Source organism: Carettochelys insculpta, chromosome 1 (genome assembly GCF_033958435.1).
Source record: "Carettochelys insculpta isolate YL-2023 chromosome 1, ASM3395843v1, whole genome shotgun sequence".
Classification (NCBI taxonomy): Eukaryota; Metazoa; Chordata; order Testudines; family Carettochelyidae; genus Carettochelys; species Carettochelys insculpta.
The window spans coordinates 2,093,122-2,113,861 of record NC_134137.1 but is presented as its reverse complement, the minus strand read 5'-3'; the positions used below and the strand labels follow the sequence as shown (position 1 = coordinate 2,113,861).

Sequence of the window (20,740 nt, the reverse complement as noted above, 5' to 3'; positions counted from 1 at the left end):
CATGTTGCCAGTGAGAATATGGAAATGCATGAGCGAGAAGAAAAGATGTGGGATGTAAAAGGCTCAGATGGCACAGAACTGGATGATGTAGGTCCCAAATATCTTCAGCGCTTTGTGGAGATGCTGAAAATGGCCCTGAGGATCTGGGTATAGGAAAGGGCAATATCAATCACATCTAAACCCATTGCATAGAAAACACAAAGAGGCCACAGTAACTACTAATGAGGATGTTGGCACAGGCCAGCTTCACCGGGGCTCTGTGTGCACAGTAGGGCTACAGGAAAATGTTGGTTCTGAAATATAGTCATTAAGAACATAAGAACAGCCACACTGGGTCAGACCATAGGCCCACCAAGCCCAGTATCCTGTCTTCTGACAGCGACCAATGCCAGGTGCCCCAGAGGGAATGAACAGAACAGGGAATCATCAAGTGATCAGTTCCCTGTGGCTCATTTCCAGCCTCTTGCAAACAGAGGCTAGGGACACCCTCCATGTCTGTCCTGGCTCATAGCCATTGGTGGATCTATTCCCCCATGAATATATCTGCTTCTTTTTTAAACTCTACCGTAGTCTTGGACTTCACAACATAATCTGGCAAGGAGTTCCACAAGTTAACTGTGCTGTGTGTCGAAAAATACTTCTTAACATTTGTTTTAAACCTGCTGCCTATTAATTTCATTTGGTGACCCCTAGTTCTTGTGTTGTGAGAAGGAGTAAATAATGGTTCCTTATTTATTTTCTCCACACCAGTCATGATTTTGTATACATCTGTCATATCCCCCCAATCGTCTTTTTCCAAGCTAAAAAGTCCCAGTCTTATTAATCTCTCCTCATATGGCAGATGCTCCGTACCCTTATTCATTTCCATTGACCTTTTCTGAACCTTTTCCAATTCCAAGATATCTTTTTTGAGATGGGGAGACCACATCTTCTGCTTGTCTGGGCTCCCTTCACCCTGGCCCTGCCACAACATATAAAATGATGGGGTCTGACTTAGCTGTGACCGCTCAAGAAAGAGATCTTGGAGTCATTGTGGTTGGTTCTCTACAAACATCCACTCTGTGCAGTGGCAGTCAAAAAAGCGAACACAATGTTGGGAATCATTAAGAAAGGAAGAGATGATAAGGCAGAAAATGTGATATTACAGCTGGCCCCAATGACTGGGCCAATGAGAGACCTTTAAAACCCTCCACAGTGGGAAGGGCAGGGGAGAGGGTGAGAGGAGAGCAGGCAGAACAGGTTTGAGTGGAGCAGAGGAGAACAACAGGAACCCCGGAGATCACAGGGAGAGCAGGAGCTTGTACAAGATCGAGAGAGAAGGCCTGGGACTGCTACGGCCTGGAGTAGGTACCAGGGGAATCATCTGGGGAAGTGGCCCAGGGAGGAGAGCTGCTGTGCCAAGGACCAAGGGAGTCAGCTCCTCCCACTGGCAGCTGCACAGGGTCCCTGGGCCAGAACCCAGCATGAGTGGGTGGGGGCTGGGTTCCCCCCAGACCACCACTTACCCCAGCAAGGGCAACAGGGCCCTTAAGGGGTCTAAGTGGACTGGACAGAGGCCTAGGAATTGGACTGACTTTGTCACAATGTGTAGATGGGATTATATTTTCCAAAGTGCATTACTTTCCATTTATCAACATTGAATTTCTCTACCATTTTGTTGCCCAATCATCCAATTTATTAAGTATCGGAGGGGTAGCCATGTTAGTCTGGATCTGTGACAGCAACAAAGGGTCCTGTGGCACCTTATAAACTAACACAAAAGTTTTGAGCATGAGCTTTCGTGAGCAAAGACTCACTTCATCCAATTTATTAAGATCTTTTCGTAGCTCTTCACAGTCTGCTTGGGACTTAACTGTTTGGAGTAGTTTTGTGTCATCTGCAAATTTTGCCACTTCACTATTTATCCTTTTTCCAGATCATTTGTAAATATGTTGAATAGGACTGGTCCCAGTACAGACCCCTGGGGGACACCACTATTTACCTCTGTCCATTCTGAAAACTGACCGTTTATTCCTACCCTTTGTTTCCAATCTCTTAACCAGTTACCAATCCAAGAGAGGACCGTCCCTCTTATCCCAGGACAGCTAACTTTGCTTAAGAGCCTTTGGTGATGGACCTTGTCAAAGACTTTCTGAAAATCTAAGCACACTGTATCCACAGGATCCCCCTTGTCCACATGCTTGTTGACCCTTTCAAAAAATTCTAATGGATTGGTGAGGCAGGACTTCCCTCTACAAAAGCTGTGTTGACTCTTCCCCAACAAATTATGGTTATCAATGTGCCTGACAATTCTGTTCTTTACTAGACTTTCAACCAGTTTGCCCTGTACTGAAGTCAGAGTGACTGGCCTGTAGTTGCCAGGATCACATCTGGAGCTCTTTTTTCAAGATTGGCATCACATTATTTATCCTCCAGTCATCTTGAACAGAAGCTGATTTAAATGACAGGTTACAAACTACAGTTAGTAGTTCTGCAAAGAAGGGGTAGAGCAGTGTGAGAGAGCCACCACACAGCTACACAGCCAGGCCAGTTTTGGCCACGACAGGGATTGCCAGGATGGTGGAATATCTGTGGGGTGGCCACGTAGCGATCCAAAGCCATGGCAACAAAGATCCCAGACTCCAACCCTGTGAAACAGTGAATGACATACATCTGGATGAGGCAGACACTGAAATCAGTCTCCCTGGAACTGAACCAGAGGATTGCCAGCATTTATGGCACAGCAGAGCTGGTGAGGTTGGTTGTGTTGGATTCTGACATACAATGAGAGAGAAGTTCTCCAACTCTGAGGCGTAACAATGTCTCTTGCATGTATTGTATGTTCTCCTGATTTCTTTTATGTGCCCAGTGGGTAGGATGATGGTTGCAGTACAAATGCCTGGATGGAAAGGCAATGTAACTATGAGACACATGCATCACCTGAGGCTGTTCTCATCAGTGAAGCAATCTGGTCACTCTTCACACTTGGAAATTTTTCATTTTTTCAGATAAAAGAATTAACAATAACTGACCCTTCTAATGACAATTCCAAATGTGATGGTGCTCTATGCTTCATTAATTCCTTCATGGTGAGGTGTGGGAACCCATGATAGCCACCAGAAGGAAAAGTGAGTGTGTATACTACTTATCAATCAGTGTTCCTGAATGCAATAAACCCCAGGCTAGCAAGTCCATGCTGGAGGGAGTATCCCATTCAGCTGGTTGCTAATGATCTGAGAGAAGGAAAAAGAAAACTAAGCTTTGTGAACATATGAGCTGGAATAAACTTTCCGACTTCAACACCCTTCAATAAATAAGACCTGACATAAGCGATAGCAGCTATGGAGACCCTTCTTCAGTTACAGCAGTGGTGCCTTTTCAGGGTTAGCTGTGAGAAGAGAGAAGCTTCTGGGCTGTCACAGACCCTTTAGTTTAGAGAAGAGACAAAGAGGGGGCATATGATAGAGGAGACAAAATTAAAAGAATGGAACTGATTACATTCAAATGGAAATAGAGAGATCAGTTCCCAACCAGCAATATTTACACCTATGACTTCAAAAGAGCTAATTTCCTGAAAGTGAGTCAAATGATCACAAAGCTAGACTGGGAGGAAACATTAAGACAGAGAAATGGAAATGAAAATTGGAAGTCTTTAAGAAGCATGGTTTATTGAATTCTTGTCTTGTCATATAAATCCAATTTCATCCATTGATTGATAATGGAAATACACACAGGCACAGGCAATCTAGTTTGATTTCTCTGAGGCTTTTCACTTAATAGGGGAAAAATCAGATTAAAAATGTACACTGTATAAATTCCTTATGGAACACACATAATGATCCAAAAAGTTCTGATGGTTCTCAATAAAAAGTAAAAGTTCTCAGAAAGCTGTTGTCAGTCAGCAATTTTCTAGTTCCAGTGGGAATCTACACGAATCAGTTGTAGGCTCAATGCTATTCAGTATTTTCTGAAAGATCAGGAAGCAAAGAGTAACCACTGCCAATAATATGTATGGATGGTGCAAAGATTGGCAGAATGTTTAAATAAGGAGACCAGGGCAGACCATAGATTAATTTGGATTGTATGATGAACTGGGCCAATTTGAATCAAAATGTTATAATACAGTTAAATGCAACATTATTTTCTTGGGACAAAGAAAAAATGCCAGGCAGACTCTAAAGGTGAAAGATGAGCAAAATCCAGTGACTGGAAGCTGAAGCCAGATGAATTCCATCTGTAAATAAGGGCCAAACGTGTAGCAATGAGGGTGTTTAACCACCGGGACACCCTGCCAAGGAAAGTGAAGGCTTCTCCAACTCCCCATGTCTGCAGATCCAGACGGGATACTTATCTAGGAGATCTGCTTGAGGACATGTCTACACTTGAAATGTTGCAGTGGTGTTGTTGTGGATATTCAGTATAGGCTCTACCTACAAAGATGCCAAGAGATCTTCTGTCACCATAAGTACACCACCTCCTCTGGAGGCAGTATCTCAGTCAAAGGTAGGATTGTGTTTTTCCCCTCATGTGTTTTAATCTGGGCATTCATACAGCAGCATCCATACAGAGTATAAATTATTCTTTTCTGTTTCAGGTCATACATATTCAGTTAGGTTGTTTTAGTAAACCCAGAGCATGGTAGGTGAGAGTACCACATTGCTTGGATCTGGTCAGGCCTCAGGTAGAGTACTGTGTCATTTCTTCATTAGTCTGTATAGAACAGTGGTAGAGAAAATAAAAAGGATCTGAGGGTGAAAGGTAAAGATGCTCCAAGGAATGGAATGAAAACCACATGAGGGAGCAAAATAACTAGTTGGTTTTAGGTGGGAAAAGGGAGATTAAGGGGAGATATAATAGAGGTCTTCAAATATTTGAATGGCTGCCTTAAGAAAGACAGAGGCACATTGTTACATCCTAATGCAGGGTTCAGGGGAAGATAAAGTGGCCTCAAATCCCAAAATAGCAGATTTAGGTTAAGTCTCAAGACAAACTTGCTAAATGAAAGAACAGGAGCAGAATGGAACAGATGCCTTGACAGGTCATAGAGGCTCCTTTATGGTGGTTTTCCAAATGAAGCAGTGTCGGAGAGGTAGCCTGCTCCCATTGGTGTCTGATGGAGCCTCCCTGCCTGAGGAAGGCATCGGACACCAATAGGAGCAGAGCCCACGGTTATCGGAGGGATCTGTAACAGCAACGAAGGTTCCTGTGGCACCTTATAGACTAACAGAAAAGTTTTGAGCATGAGCTTTCATGAGCACAGACTCACTTCTTCAGGTGCTGGTCTTGGAAATCTGCAGGGCCAGGTATAAATAAGCCAGAGCAAGGGTGGGGATAACAAGGTTAGCTCAGTCAGCAAGGGTGAGGCTTACTACCAGCAGTTGATCTGGAGGTGTGAACACCAAGGGAGGGGAAGCTGCTTCTGTATTTAGCCAGCCATTCGCAGTCTTTGTTTAAGCCAGAGCTGAAGGCGTCGAATTTGCAGATGAATTGTAGCTCAGCAATTTCTCTTTGGAGTCTGGTCCTGAAATTTCTTTGCTGTAGGATAGCTACTTTTAAGTCTGCTACTGTGTGGCCTGGGAGATTGAAGTGCTCTCCTACGGGTTTTTGTATATTGCCATTTGTGATATCTGATTTGTGTGCATTTGTTCTTTTACGTAGAGACTGTCCAGTTTGTCCCATGTATATAGCAGAGGGGCATTGCTGGCACATGATGGCATAAATTATATTGGTAGATGTGCAGCTGAATGAACCCACGATGGTGTGGCTGATCTGGTTAAGTCCTGTAATGGTGTTGCTGGTGTAGATATGTGGGCAGAGCTGGCAACGAGGTTTGTTGCATGGATGGGTCCCTGAGATAGAGTGAGTGTGTTGCGGTGTATAGTTGCTGGTTAGGATTTGCTTCAGGTTGGCAGGTTGTCTGTTGGCAAGGACTGGTATGCCTCCCAAGGCCTGTGAAAGTGGGGGATCATTGTCCAGGATGGGTTGTAAATCCCTGATGATGCGCTGTAGAGGTTTTAGCTGAGGACTGTAGGTGATGGCTAGTGGTGTTCTGTTGGTTTCTCTCTTGGGCTTGTCCTGTAGTAAAAGGCTTCGTGGCACACGTCTGGCTCTGTTGATCTGTTTTTTCACTTCCTCAGGTGGGTATTGCAGTTTCAAGAATGCTTGGTAGAGATCCTGTAGGTGTTTGTCTCTGTCGGAGGGGTTGGAGCAAATGTGGTTATATCTTAGTGCTTGGCTGTAGACAATGGATCGTGTGGTGTGTCTAGGATGGAAGCTGGAGGCATGAAGGTAGGCGTAGCGGTCAGTAGGTTTATGGTACAGGGTGGTATTGATGTGGCCATCGTGTAGTAGCACCCTGGTGTCCAGGAAGTGGATCTCCTGTGTGGACTGTTCCAGGCTGAGGTTGATGTTGGGGTGAAAGTTGTTGAAGTCCTAGTGGAATTCCTCCAGAGTCTCCTTCCCATGGGTCCAGATGATGAAGATGTCATCAATGTAGCATAAGTAGAAATGAAGCAGGACATCCATTTACTCTGGATGGCTCACACAGAGCACAGGTTGCATACTGGCATGGGATCAGACTGACTAACCCTCATTTCCCTCCACACCCCCATCTCTAAGATTCTACAACGTGATGTTGTAGATGAGGTCTTATTCACCCAAAAATAATGGGGCTAAATATGTGGGGTACATACTATCTCTGAGCTGGAAGTGATCTTCCCAGGGAATCTTCTGCTGGTAGCCAGGGTCCACACCTCCCTCACCCCACTATCTCCCGAAGCATCCTATGCTGAGTACCAGAATAGGGGTTTCCTCTGGTTATGACATAGCTCTGTGCAGTCTCAGTGGGGTTTGTTCAGCCTCTAGGGGAGAAGTGGCTTTTAAAGGTAAACAGGCTGGAAACAAGCCTTATTCTTTACCCATCTTCCACCGTAAAAAGGGACTTTCCCAATGGCAGATGTGAACAGCATAATGGATGGTTCAAATAGGAAAAGCAGACCCCACAGAACGGATAGATGATATAGTAGATTGGTGCCGAGCTAGTCTACAGAAACTAAGCCCCTCCACACTGGACAGGGAACGACGGAAGTAAATAGTGAGGGAGGCATCAGACACCAATGGGAGCACAGCCCACGGTTATTGTTGATGATGATGATGATAATAAGATGTGAACATTCAGTCTCTGTGCTGAGCCAAAGTTGAATTGGCTACTCTGTGCACTTCTTCATATTTGAACATTATAGATCATTTCTATAAGAACCCTGGGAATGATGACTTTGTCTCTACTAATTCTGTTGCCAGTAAATGCCCAGGAAGAATGGTAGATAATATGTGTAAAACCTGGAGAGAGATGACTGAGGGAGACAGCAGCAGGAGCCACGTGTTCCCCCATGACCAAATGGGAATTGCCCCAGGTAAGCACCCTGCACCCCAATCTCCTGTCCTGGGCCTGAGCTGGCTAGAACACCCAAGTTCCCTCCTCCATCCCAAACCCCCACCCTGTGCCCCCACCCATGCTCTAACTTCTGCCCAGACCCCACCCCCACCCCAGTCTCCTACCCTTGAGATGCTCCTGCTTTCCAGACCCCTTGGTCCCAGCCTGCCGCTTTATCCTGTTTCTCAAGCACCTCATCCCCAGCCCTATCCCAGAGCCCTTACCAGAGTCCATAACACATGAACCCTGAGCCTCCTCCCGCACTCCAAACCCTTCGGGCTCAGTCTTTGTCAGAGATCGTCTAGGTGCAAAAGTCATTTTCTTACATGCACCAATGTGGAGATCCCATGCTGCACATCCACACCACACTGGTGCTCCTACGGCCATTCATTCTGCACAGGTATGAAAAAACAGAGAGAGCCCTGTGCCAGAGCTCAGGCAGGCTGCTAGGTACAGGGAGCGGGAGCACAGAATCAGGTGCTTTCAGCAGCCAACAAAAATAAATAAATAAATAAACCAGGGGTGGTGTATAAGCTAAAAAGTTCTCCAAGGAGCAGAACTGTTCCCTCCTTACATTTCTTACTTCTGCCAGTGCACCTTGTATATAAGTGTAATAGAGAGCTGGTAGATAGATACTGACGCAGACACATGGCCTCTCAGGGGTGTCCTTTTTTTTGAAAGTTCAAGTATGGTAACCCAACCTGGCGGTGGCACAGTTCTAGCCCTGCAAGTCGTTATTCTCTTTGTCTTAATCTGTAAAGAACACTGTTAGGCTATAAATTACGTGTGAAGAAAATTGACAGATCCTCAAAGACATTCTTACCAGCCCAAAGATTATCCCAGGAACCGTGTGCAATAGAAACCTCTCCTAGACAGCCATGCAGAATGGGAAATTGTTGGCACAGGTTGCAGCAAAGGGGTTTCCAGGAACTTGGAAGAAGATGTAAAAAGGGAGGTTCTTTACTCTTCCTACACCACACCAGAAAGTACCAAAGGCACAACAATAACAGGGAGAGGGTGGGTGTGGATGGGGAGGGTCGGTCTGACTGAAAACACTAACCTGCTTGTGGTAGCTAATTGGGTAAGAAGCTGCATCATTCAGATCCAAACTAGTAAGTTACACTTATGTTGCAGTTTTTTCTTTTTTTTTTTGTGGTCATCTACTTTGATCTGTTTGCTGTTACATGTAATCAATTAAAATTCTCTTTCTGTAGCTAACCAAACTATTATATTTCTATATGTTACTTAACACACTTTAGCTGTGTCTACATGTGCACGCTACTTCGAAGTAGCGGCACTAACTTCGAAATATCGCCCGTCGCGGCTACACGCGTCGGGCGCTATTTCGAAGTTAACTTTGACGTTAGGCGGCGAGACGCCGAAGTCGCTAACCTCATGAGGGGATCGGAATAGCGCCCTACTTCGACGTTCAACGTCGAAGTAGGGACCGTGTAGACGATCCGCGTCCCGCAACGTCGAAATTGTGGGGTCCTCCATGACAGCCATCAGCTGGGGGGTTGAGAGACGCTGTCTCTGCAGCCCGTGCGGGGCTCTACGGTCACCGTGGGCAGCAGCCCTTAGCCCAGGGCTTCTGGCTGCTGCTGCTGCAGCGGGGGATTCATGCTGCATGCACAGGGTCTGCAACTCGTTGTCGGCTCTGTGGATCTTGTGATGTTTAGTGCAAGTGTGTCTGGGAGGGGCCCTTTAAGGGAGCATCTGGCTGTTGAGTCCGCTGTGTGACCCTGTCTGCAGGTGTGCCTGGCACCCTTATTTCGATGTGTGCTACTGTGGCGTGTAGACGTTCCCTCGCTGCGCCTATTTCGATGTGGTGCTGCGCAACGTCGATGTTGAACATCGACGTTGCCAGCCCTGGAGGACGTGTAGACGTTATTCATCGAAATAGCCTATTTCGATGTCGCCACATCGAAATAGGTTACTTCGATGTAGGCTTCACGTGTAGACGTAGCCTTTGTGTTGTTTGAAGTCCTGGTTTTTAAGTCCCAGCTGCACAAGGTCCTGGCTGGGATGACTTAGTGGGGGCTGATCCTGCTTGAAGCAGGGGGCTGGACTAGATGACCTCCTGAGGTCCCTTCCAGACCTGTGAAGTGCAAAGGGGATAAATCTCAGCTCATGAAAAAAAGAGATGGTGCACATCCACTTTCTTTGAAGCTGTCCACTGGGTAATCAATTCATACGGGTTGGGTTTTGAACAGGTGAGGATAGTGAGCGCTGCTCTAGGGTCATAGGATAGAGAGACTTTCCACTTTGGGTCCATGCAGTGGCTGGCCACGAACATAGCTATGTGATAGTTGATCCCTACCTGAGGACGAGAATCTGAAGCAAGCTTGGAGGTCTTTAGGAGAGGGAAGTTGGACTGCTGAGGGGCTCAGCTAGGGAAGGAAATGTGGAAGAAACATCAGAGAAAGGCCTGAGTCTGCACAGGAGGAGAGGCTAGGCCTTTGGACAAAAGGCAGAGCAGGAGGGAAGCCCTCTGGTGTCCCCTTACAAGGAGATGTACAATTTAAGGCTGACAGCCCTATAAATTACTCAGCTGAACACAGACTGTGCAGACAAACTCTCTTGTCCCCAGAAATCTCATCTCTGTCTGTGAAGCACAGTATTAGCATAAACTTCTAAGTGCCTTTCTGAGTAACAAGCCGGAGCAGCCTGTCCCAGATCTGTTTGGTCCTCACCCCGTAGATGATGGGGTTTAGCATGGGGGGCACCAGGAGGTAAATGTTAGCAATAAGGATGTAGACATGCAGGGGTATATTGTCACCAAAGCGAGCTGTGAGGGAGGCAAAGAGAGTTGGAATGTAAAATGCTAAGATGACACAGATGTGGGAAGTGCAGGTCCCAAAGGTCTTGAGCCGAGCTTCCTTTGTGGGGAGGCGGAAGATGGCCCTGAGGATCTGTAGATAGGACACAGAAATAAAGAATGCATCCAGACCAGTCGTGCAGATTATCTCGAAGAGGCCATAGTAACTACTGGTGCGGATGTCACCGCAGGCCAGCCTCACCACATCCATGTGTTCACACTGTGTGTAGGGGATGATGTTGGTTCTGCAATATGACCGATGCCTCGCCAGGAAGGGGTAGGGCAATGCAAGGATTCCACCGCGCAACATTACAGCCAGGCTGATCTTTGCCACCATGTGGTTATTCAGGATAGCAGAATGTCTCAGGGGACGGCAGATGGCCACATAGCGATCCAAAGCCATGGCCACAAAGATCCCAGATTCGATCACTGAAAAAGAATGAATAAAGTACAGCTGGGCGAGGCAGGCATTGAAACCAATCTCCCTGGAATTGAACCAGAAGATGCCAAGCATTTTGGGAATGGTAGATGTGGACAGGACCAGGTCGGTGAAGGCCAACATGCAGAGGAAATAGTACATGGGCTCATGGAGGCTCTGCTCTGTCTTCACAATGAACAAGATGATGAAATTCCCCAAGAGAGTAATTGCGTACATGGCGCAGAAGGGGATGGAGATCCAGGCATAGGCTGCCTCCAGACCAGGAATGCCCAGCAGGATGAAGTGGGATGGATTGGAGAAGTAGGTTGTGTTAGAATCTGACATGGAGAAAGGAAGAAGGTTTCCAAATACGATGCAGAATCATGTCTCCCACATGTGCCGTGAGCTTGCTGTCTTCCTCTGAGTGCCTAAGATTTAGGATAATGATCAGAGTACAAATGCCTGGAAGAACAGATAATGTTAACGTGAAACACTGCATGCACTGAAGGAAGCTCTTCTCATGATGAAGCTGATAGGTCACTCTTCACAAATCAGAAATGATATTTTCATTTTTTAGAGAAATGGAGTATGAACATAAGGCCCTACAAATTAAAATTACCTACTTACAGACCTAACTTTTGGTACAATTTCTATACCTCATGGTGCTGCAAATCTTAAAAGGCACCATCAGGAAACACACATGAGGGAAAACACTGTAACTACTATAGCACCTCAGAAGCACCAACTCATTCACAGCAGTGGCTAAAAGAAAGACCATGTTTGGATGGGCAGGGAGTGGGGTGGAGTACAATCTTCCCTGGAGATGGGATTAGTTTTGGTCACCCAGTCTCTGCAAAGGATATAGACGATAGAAAGGGAACTTCTCAGACATGGTTTGAGAATAGGGAAGGCTGCCATACCTCAACTGGGTGAAAAGTCTGGGATTGTTTAGCACACAGAAGAAACGACAAGGGGATCACATGACAGCGGAGAAGCAAATAAAGCCTGGAAGTGGCAGCATTCCAGTGGACAAGACACTTTTGTTAAAAAACAATTTGTGGCAAAGGTCAGATAGCAAATGTGTAGCAGGAGAGGGAGAGGAAACCAATATATTACACACGAGGTAAAGGGAAAATAAACAGCAAACAGTAAGTATCCGAAGTTATAAAAACTGACAAGGGATGTTAATGACTTCAGGGAAAATTCCATTCTTGACAGACCTAAGGCTCACAAACAGCAGTGCATGACCATGTATTAGAGACAGTTCTCAATCTCTCTTCAGCGGAGCCAAAAACAAACAAAGAGAAGCAAAAGGAGGGTAGTTTTAAATATAAACTATTAAAATATAGAGGGTGTTTCAAAGAAATGTTTGAACAAAATCAGGAAAAAATGGAAAACCTGGCATGGAATTTATTAAAAATAAGTATTAGGAGGGAAGAATCATTGGCACACGTACAAAGTGGACAAGGACTGTCTAGGGAGGAAAAAGATTGAAGTGTCATAGTGCTGCACAAGATAAATGGGAGTCGAGAGTGCAACTAAGTTGGGGGAAAAACAATTTTCATTCTGGTCCATTTCAGCAGTTTTGTAAGCAAGACACAAGGAGACATTCTTCTGCTCTGTTCTGCAGTGATTGGCTTCTACTGGAGCGTTGTACAGCCTCATACTGTACATCTGCCAACAGCCTTCACACTGAAGGATTCCCTGTGCCGCTGAAATGCAGCCACTGCGGGGATAGAGGACACCTTTAGGAATGAGTGGGGGTGCACAGAAAAGGATGGCACTAAGACCAGTGTTACTGGAGCGAATTTAACCACTATGGCAAGGGCCCTCGTATGTTTAGTGTCTGTGCAGAGCAGAGGGAACCACAAACTTAGGCTGCTCCCTAACATGGCCACACTGCACTGGCTTTATAGATCAGGTGAGCTCCTCAGCAAGAGACGGGTACCTGTGAATTCTGAGCTGTAAGTGCCTTCCCTGGGATTCCCCCTCAGGCAGCCGTGTCCCACATCTTTCTCAGCCCAGCGTCTCCAGCAGCATCCCTCCCCAAAAGCCGACTCAGGATGTGAACCATTTATAGTACAGCTCTGTGCAGAACCCACGGGGATCACTCAGCCTCTAGGGGAAAAACAGCATCTGGATGGAACCAGGCTGGAGACAAGTGTGTCTGCACTTCTTTGCTCTTCATCCAGCTTTAGGAGTAAACAGCAATTAATGCACCTTCCCAAAGGGAGATGAGAACTCTTGGGCCTGTGCTGAGCCACAGGGGAATTGGCTGTTCTGTGCATTTGATTATGTTTTAAAATTATAGTTGAGTACTAAGAAAACAAGGCATAATGCCAAGGTGTCCGTAGCTTCTGGTACTCTTTAAATGTCCAAGGTGGATGGGTAGGCAGGAGGTGTACAGAAGGATGACTAAGGTTAGACACTGTCATTTTCTGCAGGCCAATGGGACTTTTACTAGGGGATCAGAGATCAGCAGTTCTCATCAGTAACTATCATCACATGGTGCAGCAGCTTTCACTGAAGGATTTTGAAAACATCTTCCAAGGAAAGCCATTAAAAACTTGTCTCCTTTATGCAGATTAATAAATGGAGTGAAAAGGAGAAGTGAGTTGGCCAAGATCACAGAGAGAATGACAGTCCCTGTTCATGAGTAGAATTAACAATGAAATAACCTTCATAAAAATCTAACATTTCTACCCTAGAATCACAGAACTGGAAGGGATCTCAAGAGATGTTTGTCTAAACTGCACTTAAAATCCTCCAGTGAGGGAAATTCCACAACCTAAATTAATTTGTTTGCATGATTAACCACCATGATAGTTAAAAACATTTTTTTTTCTAATGTTCCACCTAAACCTGCCTTGTTGCAGTTTAAGGCCATTTTCTCTTGTCCTATCAAGGGAGGTTAAGGAGAAAATGTTTTTTTCCACCTCCTTCCAATAATCTTTTAGAAACTTGAAAGCTTTCGTGATGTCTCTTCTCTGGGACTCCAGAATGTGACACAGAAGTTCAGCCCTGCCCCTCCTCCCCCATGCAGACAGGAGCTTGCTCAAAGCCATGTGGCCTGTGGATTAACAAAACACCAGCTTTTACTGCCAACCACCACCCAAACGGCAAAGCTCTGCACTGTCATTTATGTAGTGGTGAAGGTGTTACAAGTAGGCCTATAAGGGACTTCAAAAAGCATCACTGGCGCTCAGACTCTACCCAGAGATCCAAAGGTCAAGTGTCAGCACTCTGCCTCGGAAAGGTTGCTGACCCCTGACAGAGTGTAATCCTCATGTCCTGTCTGTTGGTACTGGGAGGTTGTACAGCTGGTATTAGAAGGTGCGCGCACACACAAACACACACACACACACACACACACTCTTCTACGTTCTCTGCAGTCCTGGAGCACTTTAAAGTCTAACAAACTAATTTATTAGATGCGGCTTGTGTGGGGCAGCTCATCACTGAATCAATGATTTTGCTCGTCTTTAAAGTGCTACACGACCGCTTCTTTGTTCTGTGAAGATACAGACTAACATGGTGACCTCTCTGTGACTAATTTTACTCTCTAACTGCTCCCAGTTTCACAAACTGCTCCATGCCTCTTTTGCAGTGATTTCTTCAAACCCTTCTCAGATTCCTTACAGCAGCCCCTACGGTTAGCGATGACTTTGATTTTAGAAACCTAGGCAGGCGATCTCTCTGTTTAGAGAGCTGGGGGAATCCTGCACCTGAACTTCTGTATATTGGAGTCCCAGACCACACCATCACCAAACTCTCTATCCCTTTTCTTTCCCTCCTAACACACACAACCAGCCCTCTTCCTCATGCAGGTAGTTATGGAACTCAATCAACTTTGTCAAGATTAAGCTTTTGTCTTCAGTGCCAGATAATCTTTTGTTGGCCCTGAGCCAAACATGTTTGTGGGCAACAATACTAAAAGCCAGGAGATTAACACATAAATTTTTCTTTAAGCAGCTAACAGTGGCACAGGACTCATAGGATACGTCTACACGTGAAGCCAACATCGAAATAGGCTATTTCGATTAATAACGTCTACACGTCCTCCAGGGCTGGCAACGTCGATGTTCAACTTCGACGTTGCGCGGCACCACATCGAAATAGGTGCTGTGAGGGAACGTCTACACGCCAAAGTAGCACACATCGAAATAAGGGTGCCAGGCACAGCTGCAGATAGGGTCACAGGGTGGACTCAGCAGCAAGCCGCTCCCTTAAAGGGCCCCTCCCCGACACAGTTGCACTAAACAACACAAGATACACAGAGCTGACAACTGGTTGCACACCCTGTGCCTGCAGCATGGATCCCCAGCTGCCGCAGCAGCAGCCAGAAGCCCTGGGCTAAGGGCTGCTGCCCACGGTGACCATAGAGCCCCGCAGGGGCTGGAGAGAGAGCATCTCTCAACCCCCCAGCTGATGGCCGCCATGGAGGACCCGGCAATTTCGACATTGCGAGACGCGGATCGTCTACACGGTCCCTACTTCGAGGTTGAACGTCGAAGTAGGGCGCTATTCCAATCCCCTCATGAGGTTAGCGACTTCGATGTCTCGCCGCCTAACGTCGAAGTTAACTTCAAAATAACGCCCGACGCGTGTAGCCGCGATGGGCGCTATTTCGAAGTTAGTGCCGCTACTTCGAAGTAGCGTGCACGTGTACACACAGCTATATACAACAGTGACATGTTTAAGCAGCAGATGTCTTCACTATGACTACCGCTGCAAAAGTATCACTGTAATGGGACATTCTCAGTATCTCATTCTATAAAACAATATTATACTAATAAATTTCATGATTCACTGCAGAAAGACACACTGCACATATATATATATATATAAAATTTATATGTTAATATAATGCCATAAATACTCTTTTTCTGTAACTCATAAAGCTTCACATATATATATATATATATATATATATATACAGAAAAAGAGTATTTATGGCATTCTATATATATATATATATATATATATATATATATATATATATATATATATATATAAACACACTGTGTTTTGTTTGAATAGCAAAGGGGATAAATCTCAGCTCTTAAAAGGCATGGTGCAAATGGGCTTTCCCTTGTAGATACTGTGCACTGGGTAAGAAATCCATACAGGCTGGGTTTTCACCAGGAAAGGGTGGTGTGTGCAGTTCTGGTGTCATAGGCTGGGGAGCTGGGAGTATTTTGGCTGTAGTCTTTCCACTTTGGGTCCATGCAGTTACTGGACAGAGGATTCATGAACACAAATGCGGTGGGTTCCTGATTGCAGATGTTGGTCTGAGGCACACTTGGGGGTCTTTGCAGCTTGTAACATCACACTTCAAGAGGGAACTTGGTCTGGTGATACAGAAGGCTCTACAGTATCTCAGTTCCAGGTGACACACTGGAGTGACCCAGCATTGATGTGATGCAAAGAGTTGGTGGAAAAGAAGATGAGTAATCAAGCGGAAAGGAAACAGAACAAGTGGTAGAGACAGGAATGATGGTTATCTACAATAAATACTTTATCAAGGATGAATGCTGTGATTTATATTTATGAATGTATAATAAATTAGTAGAAATCATGCAAGAAAAACTGAGCTACTGGCTGACTGCCACTGGCCTTGGAAAAAGTGGTTTCCCCAGCCAATGGCCACAATTCAATGTTGGCCTTCACACAGTCTTTATATCTCTTGCGAGGCCTACCTTGATTCCTTTTGCCCTGGGAGAGTTCACCGTAGAAGAGTTGCTAAGGGATTCTTGACTCCTCCATTCGCATGATGTGCCCTGTCCAGAGAAGCTGGGCTTTCAGAATCATGACTTCAATGCTAGTGGTTCCTGCTCTGTCCAGGACTGTGTGAAGGCCAACATTGCTCATGCTGATTTAATACGAGATCAGCTAGAGTAGCATGCAAAAGACTGAACAGGCTGGCGTGCTGTTGTATGACAGGCTTATGGCAACTTTGAAGACCAGCGACGCGTACGCCTCATTGATGCTCGTGAGAGGAAGAAAGAAACAGCAGCAGCCTCACCGACAGAGCCAGGACAATTCCCCTGCCCCCACTGTGAAAGCCCATGCCGTTCAAAGCTTGGTCTCCTCAGCCACTTGAGAGTCCACAACTGATGAACCTGTGCAAGCTCAAGACATCATCATCGGAGACAATGGACTACCTGCCTGTTAGTTCTGAGCTATCTAGAAAAACTAGATGTACACAAATCCATGGGTCAGGATTTAATGCACCCGAGGGTACTGAGGAAATTGACAGATGTCATTGCTGAACCTTTGGCCATTATCTTTGAAGACTGTTGGAGATCAGGAGAGATCCTGGATAACTGGAAGAAGGCAAACATGGTGCCCATCTTTAAAAAAGGAAAGAAGGACAATCCAGGGAACTATAGACCAGACAGCCTTGTAGTAAGTACAGGCCCAGTATAAGGCCTTAGGCCTGAGCTAAAGTAATGGTCAAGACTTTGCTAACAGAACACCCTACCCTGGAACATTCCACAGATAAGAAAGAACAGGCCGACCCATCCGAATGACAGGGGCAAAAGGATAATATGATAGATAGAGTTGTTTTGTTCGAACCAAGATGTACAAGGTGAGAGGCAGCACCTGACTACGTAGAAGGGTTGTACCTCAATATGTCAAGAGTGATGTGTAAATTGTTTGTACCTGTGTATAAGAATGTACCCCTAGGGTGTGGTCTGGGTCCGGCCAAGGGGGCAGTGGAAAGTCCTGCCACTGACTGAGCCGAGTCCATTGATCGTGGGTGCGTATTTGTAGTATGCCCTGACTTAGACTAAGAAGTCTACAGGGAACTACTATTGTGTCCAATACGGCAATAAACCTGGCCGACGTGCCTTTGCACCTTACTAGATTCTGTGGTCATTGGGGGTTCTCTTCGGGTCTGCTCTGTCAGCTATCTGCAGAGCTGGGGCAACGCACAGAGGGAACACACGCACGCAGCCAAGTGATACCAACATTGGAGAGAGCAGAGCACCACGCTGGAGCATCTGACAACAAGCCTTACCTCAAGTCCTGGGAAAATAATGAAGGTGATTCTCAAGAAATCCATTTTGAAGCACTTGGAAGAGGGGAAAGTGGTCAAAAGTAGGCAACATGGATTCACCAAGGGCAAGTCCTGCCTGACCAACATGATTAGCTTCTATGACGAGGTAACAGGCTCTGTGGACATGGGGAAGTCGGTGGAAGTGATATACCTTGACTTCAGCAAAGCTTTTGATACAGTCTCCCACAACATTCTTGCCCATAAGTTAAGGAATATGGATTGGATCCCTGGACTATAAGATGGATAGAAAGCTGGCTTGATGGTCAGGCCCAATGGGTAGTTGTCAATGGCTCAATATCTGGATGGAGGTCTGTTTCAAGCAGAGTGTCGCAAGGCTTGGTTCTGGGTCGGTTGTTGTTCAATGTCTTTATAAATTACCTGGATGAGGGACTGGATTGCACCCTCAGCAAGTTTGCATATGACACAAAACTAGGGGGAGCGGTAGATATGTTGGAGAGTAGAGAGAGAATCCAGAGTGACCTGGACTGTTTACTCATATCAAGCCTTTCATCCACCATAACCCTTAAGTATCTTTCTGTCATTCTGCTGCTGAGCCAGTTGGTCCCCAGCCTATAACAATGTTTGGGATTCTTCCGTCCCAGGTGCAGGACTCTACACCCCACTACAAAAAGGATGTGGATGTGCTGGAGCAGGTTCTGTGGAAGGCAACAAAAATGATCAAGGGGCTGGAGTACAAGACCTATGAGGATAGGTTGAGGGATTTCGGCTTGTTTAGTTTACGGAAGGGGAGACTTAAGGGCTCTTTAATAGTAGCCTTCAACTTCCTGAAGGGGAGCTCTAACGAGGATTGTGAGAAACTTGTCTCAGTGGTGTCAGATGGCAGAACAAGGAGTAGTGGTCTGAAGTTGAAGAGGGAGAGGTGTAGGTTAGATATTAGGAAAAAACTACTTCACCAGGAGGGTGGTGAAGCACCGGAATGCGTTGCCTAGACAGGTGGTGGATTCTCCATCCCTCCAGTTTTTTATGTCCCAGCTTGACAAGGTCCTGTCTGGGATGACTTATTGGGGTTTGATCCTGCTTGATGCAGGGTACTGGACTAGATGACCTCCTGGGGTCCCTTCCAGTCCTGTGATTCTATGATTTTATGAAGATGTCATCAATGTAGAGTGAATAGAGGAGGGGCGCTAGGGGACGAGAACTGAGGAGGCATTGTTCCAGGTCAGTCATAAAAATCTTGGTATACTATGGGGCAATGTGGATGCCCATAGCAGCGTCACTGATTTGAAGGTATAAATTGCCCTCAAATCTGAAATAGTTGTGGGTGAGCACAAAGTCACAAAGCTCTGCCACCATTTGTGACTCAGTCTCATCTGGGTTAATGTTCCCAACAGTTTGAAGTCTATCTTCATGTGGGATGTTGGTGTAAAGGGTTTCTACATCTGTGGTGGTCAGGATGGTGTTTACAGGAAGGTCACCAGCCTGGATTATTCTATTTACTTCCCAAACTCCACAAACCTGGAAACCCCAGACACCCTATCATTTCAGGCATTGGCACCCTCCCCACCGGACTATCCAGTTAAGTTGACTCCCTCCTCAAACCCTATGCCACCAACACTTTCAGCTACCTGCGAGATACCACCCACTTCCTTAGGAAATTACAAATCATCGGAAAAGTTCCTGACATCCTTGCAATTATTGATGAAGAGGCTCTGTGCTCTAATATTCCACACAAAGACGGATTACAAGCAATCAGGAATACCATCCCTGATGTCAACACAGCCAATCTGGTGTCTGACCTCTGTAACTTTGTTCTCACCCACAATTATTTCCAATTTGGAGACAATTTATAGTTCCAGATTAGTGGAACTGCTATGGGCACCCAAATGGCTCCACAATATGCTAATATATTTATGGCTGACCTGGAACAAGGATTCCTCGGCTCTTTTCCCCTATTACCCCTCCTCAACTTAAGATACATTGATGACATCTTTATGATTTAGACCCATGGTACAGATACTCTAGAAGAATTCCACAGAGACTTTAACAATCTACACCCCAGCATCAATTTATGCCTTGACTACTCCATGCAAGAGATACATTTCCTGGACACTGCAGTACACATCAAGTATGGCCTGATCAGTACCACACTGTACGAGAAACCCACTGATCACTATACTTACTTACACCCTTCTAGCTTCCGTCCTGCACACATAACTAGATCCACTGTTTACAGTCAAGCCCTTAGGTACAATCACATTTGCTCTGATCCAACTGACAGAGACCAAAAACTACAAGATCTCTACCAAATATTCATAAACCTGAATTACCCACCAGGAGAAATAAAAACACAAATCGACAGGCCCAGACGAATGCCCGGAGACCAGCTACTCCAAGATAGACCCAAAAAAGCCAAGAACAAAACACCACTGGTCATCACCTACAGCCCCCAACTCAAACCACTGCAACGAATTATTAAAGACCTACAACCTCCCCTTAATCAGGATGCCACACTCCAGACGTCCGTAGATGACAGGCCTGCTCTCTCCTCCAGACAACCTCCCAACCTTATGAGGATTCTCAGCAGCAACCTCCCAACCTGATGAGGATTCTCCCAACCTTACAGGTAAATCTATATCGCAGGAACACCAGTCCTGGAACTTTTCCTTGCAACAAAGCCCTCTGCCAGCTTTGTGCACATATCTTTTCTGGGGATACCATCACTGGACCTAACCAGGTTATTCACAGAATCACGGGTACATTCTCATGGTCCTCAACTAACATATATGCCAACAATGCCCAGATGCTTTGTATATTGGACAGACTTCAAACTCTCTTAGACAATGACATAATGGGCACAAAACAGACATAAAAACACTCTTGATCCACAAACCTGTTAGCCAGCATTTTAATGGAGTGGGCCATTCTGTAAATGACTTAAAAGTTTACATGTTACTGAAGAGGAATTTTCACAACTGTCTTCAAACAGAGGCTGCTGAACTCCCTTTTATATTCAAATTCAACACATTAACATGTAGTTTGAACCAAGATTGGAATTTTCTGGGTCACTAT

General features: G+C 45.7%; 1 protein-coding gene across 1 annotated transcript; it reads right to left on the bottom strand.

The window, feature by feature from the left end:
• Nucleotides 1-10,044: 10,044 nt before the first annotated feature.
• Nucleotides 10,045-10,992, bottom strand: LOC142006999 (olfactory receptor 52E2-like). Its single transcript, XM_074983510.1, has one exon. The coding sequence runs from the start codon at nucleotides 10,990-10,992 to the stop codon at nucleotides 10,045-10,047; it is 948 nt and encodes a 315-aa protein (XP_074839611.1).
• Nucleotides 10,993-20,740: the final 9,748 nt, after the last annotated feature.

Coding starts and splice junctions, on each gene's coding strand:
- LOC142006999 (XM_074983510.1), bottom strand. CDS start 10,992: ATGTCAGATTCTAACACAACCTACTTCTCCAATCCATCCCACTTCATC.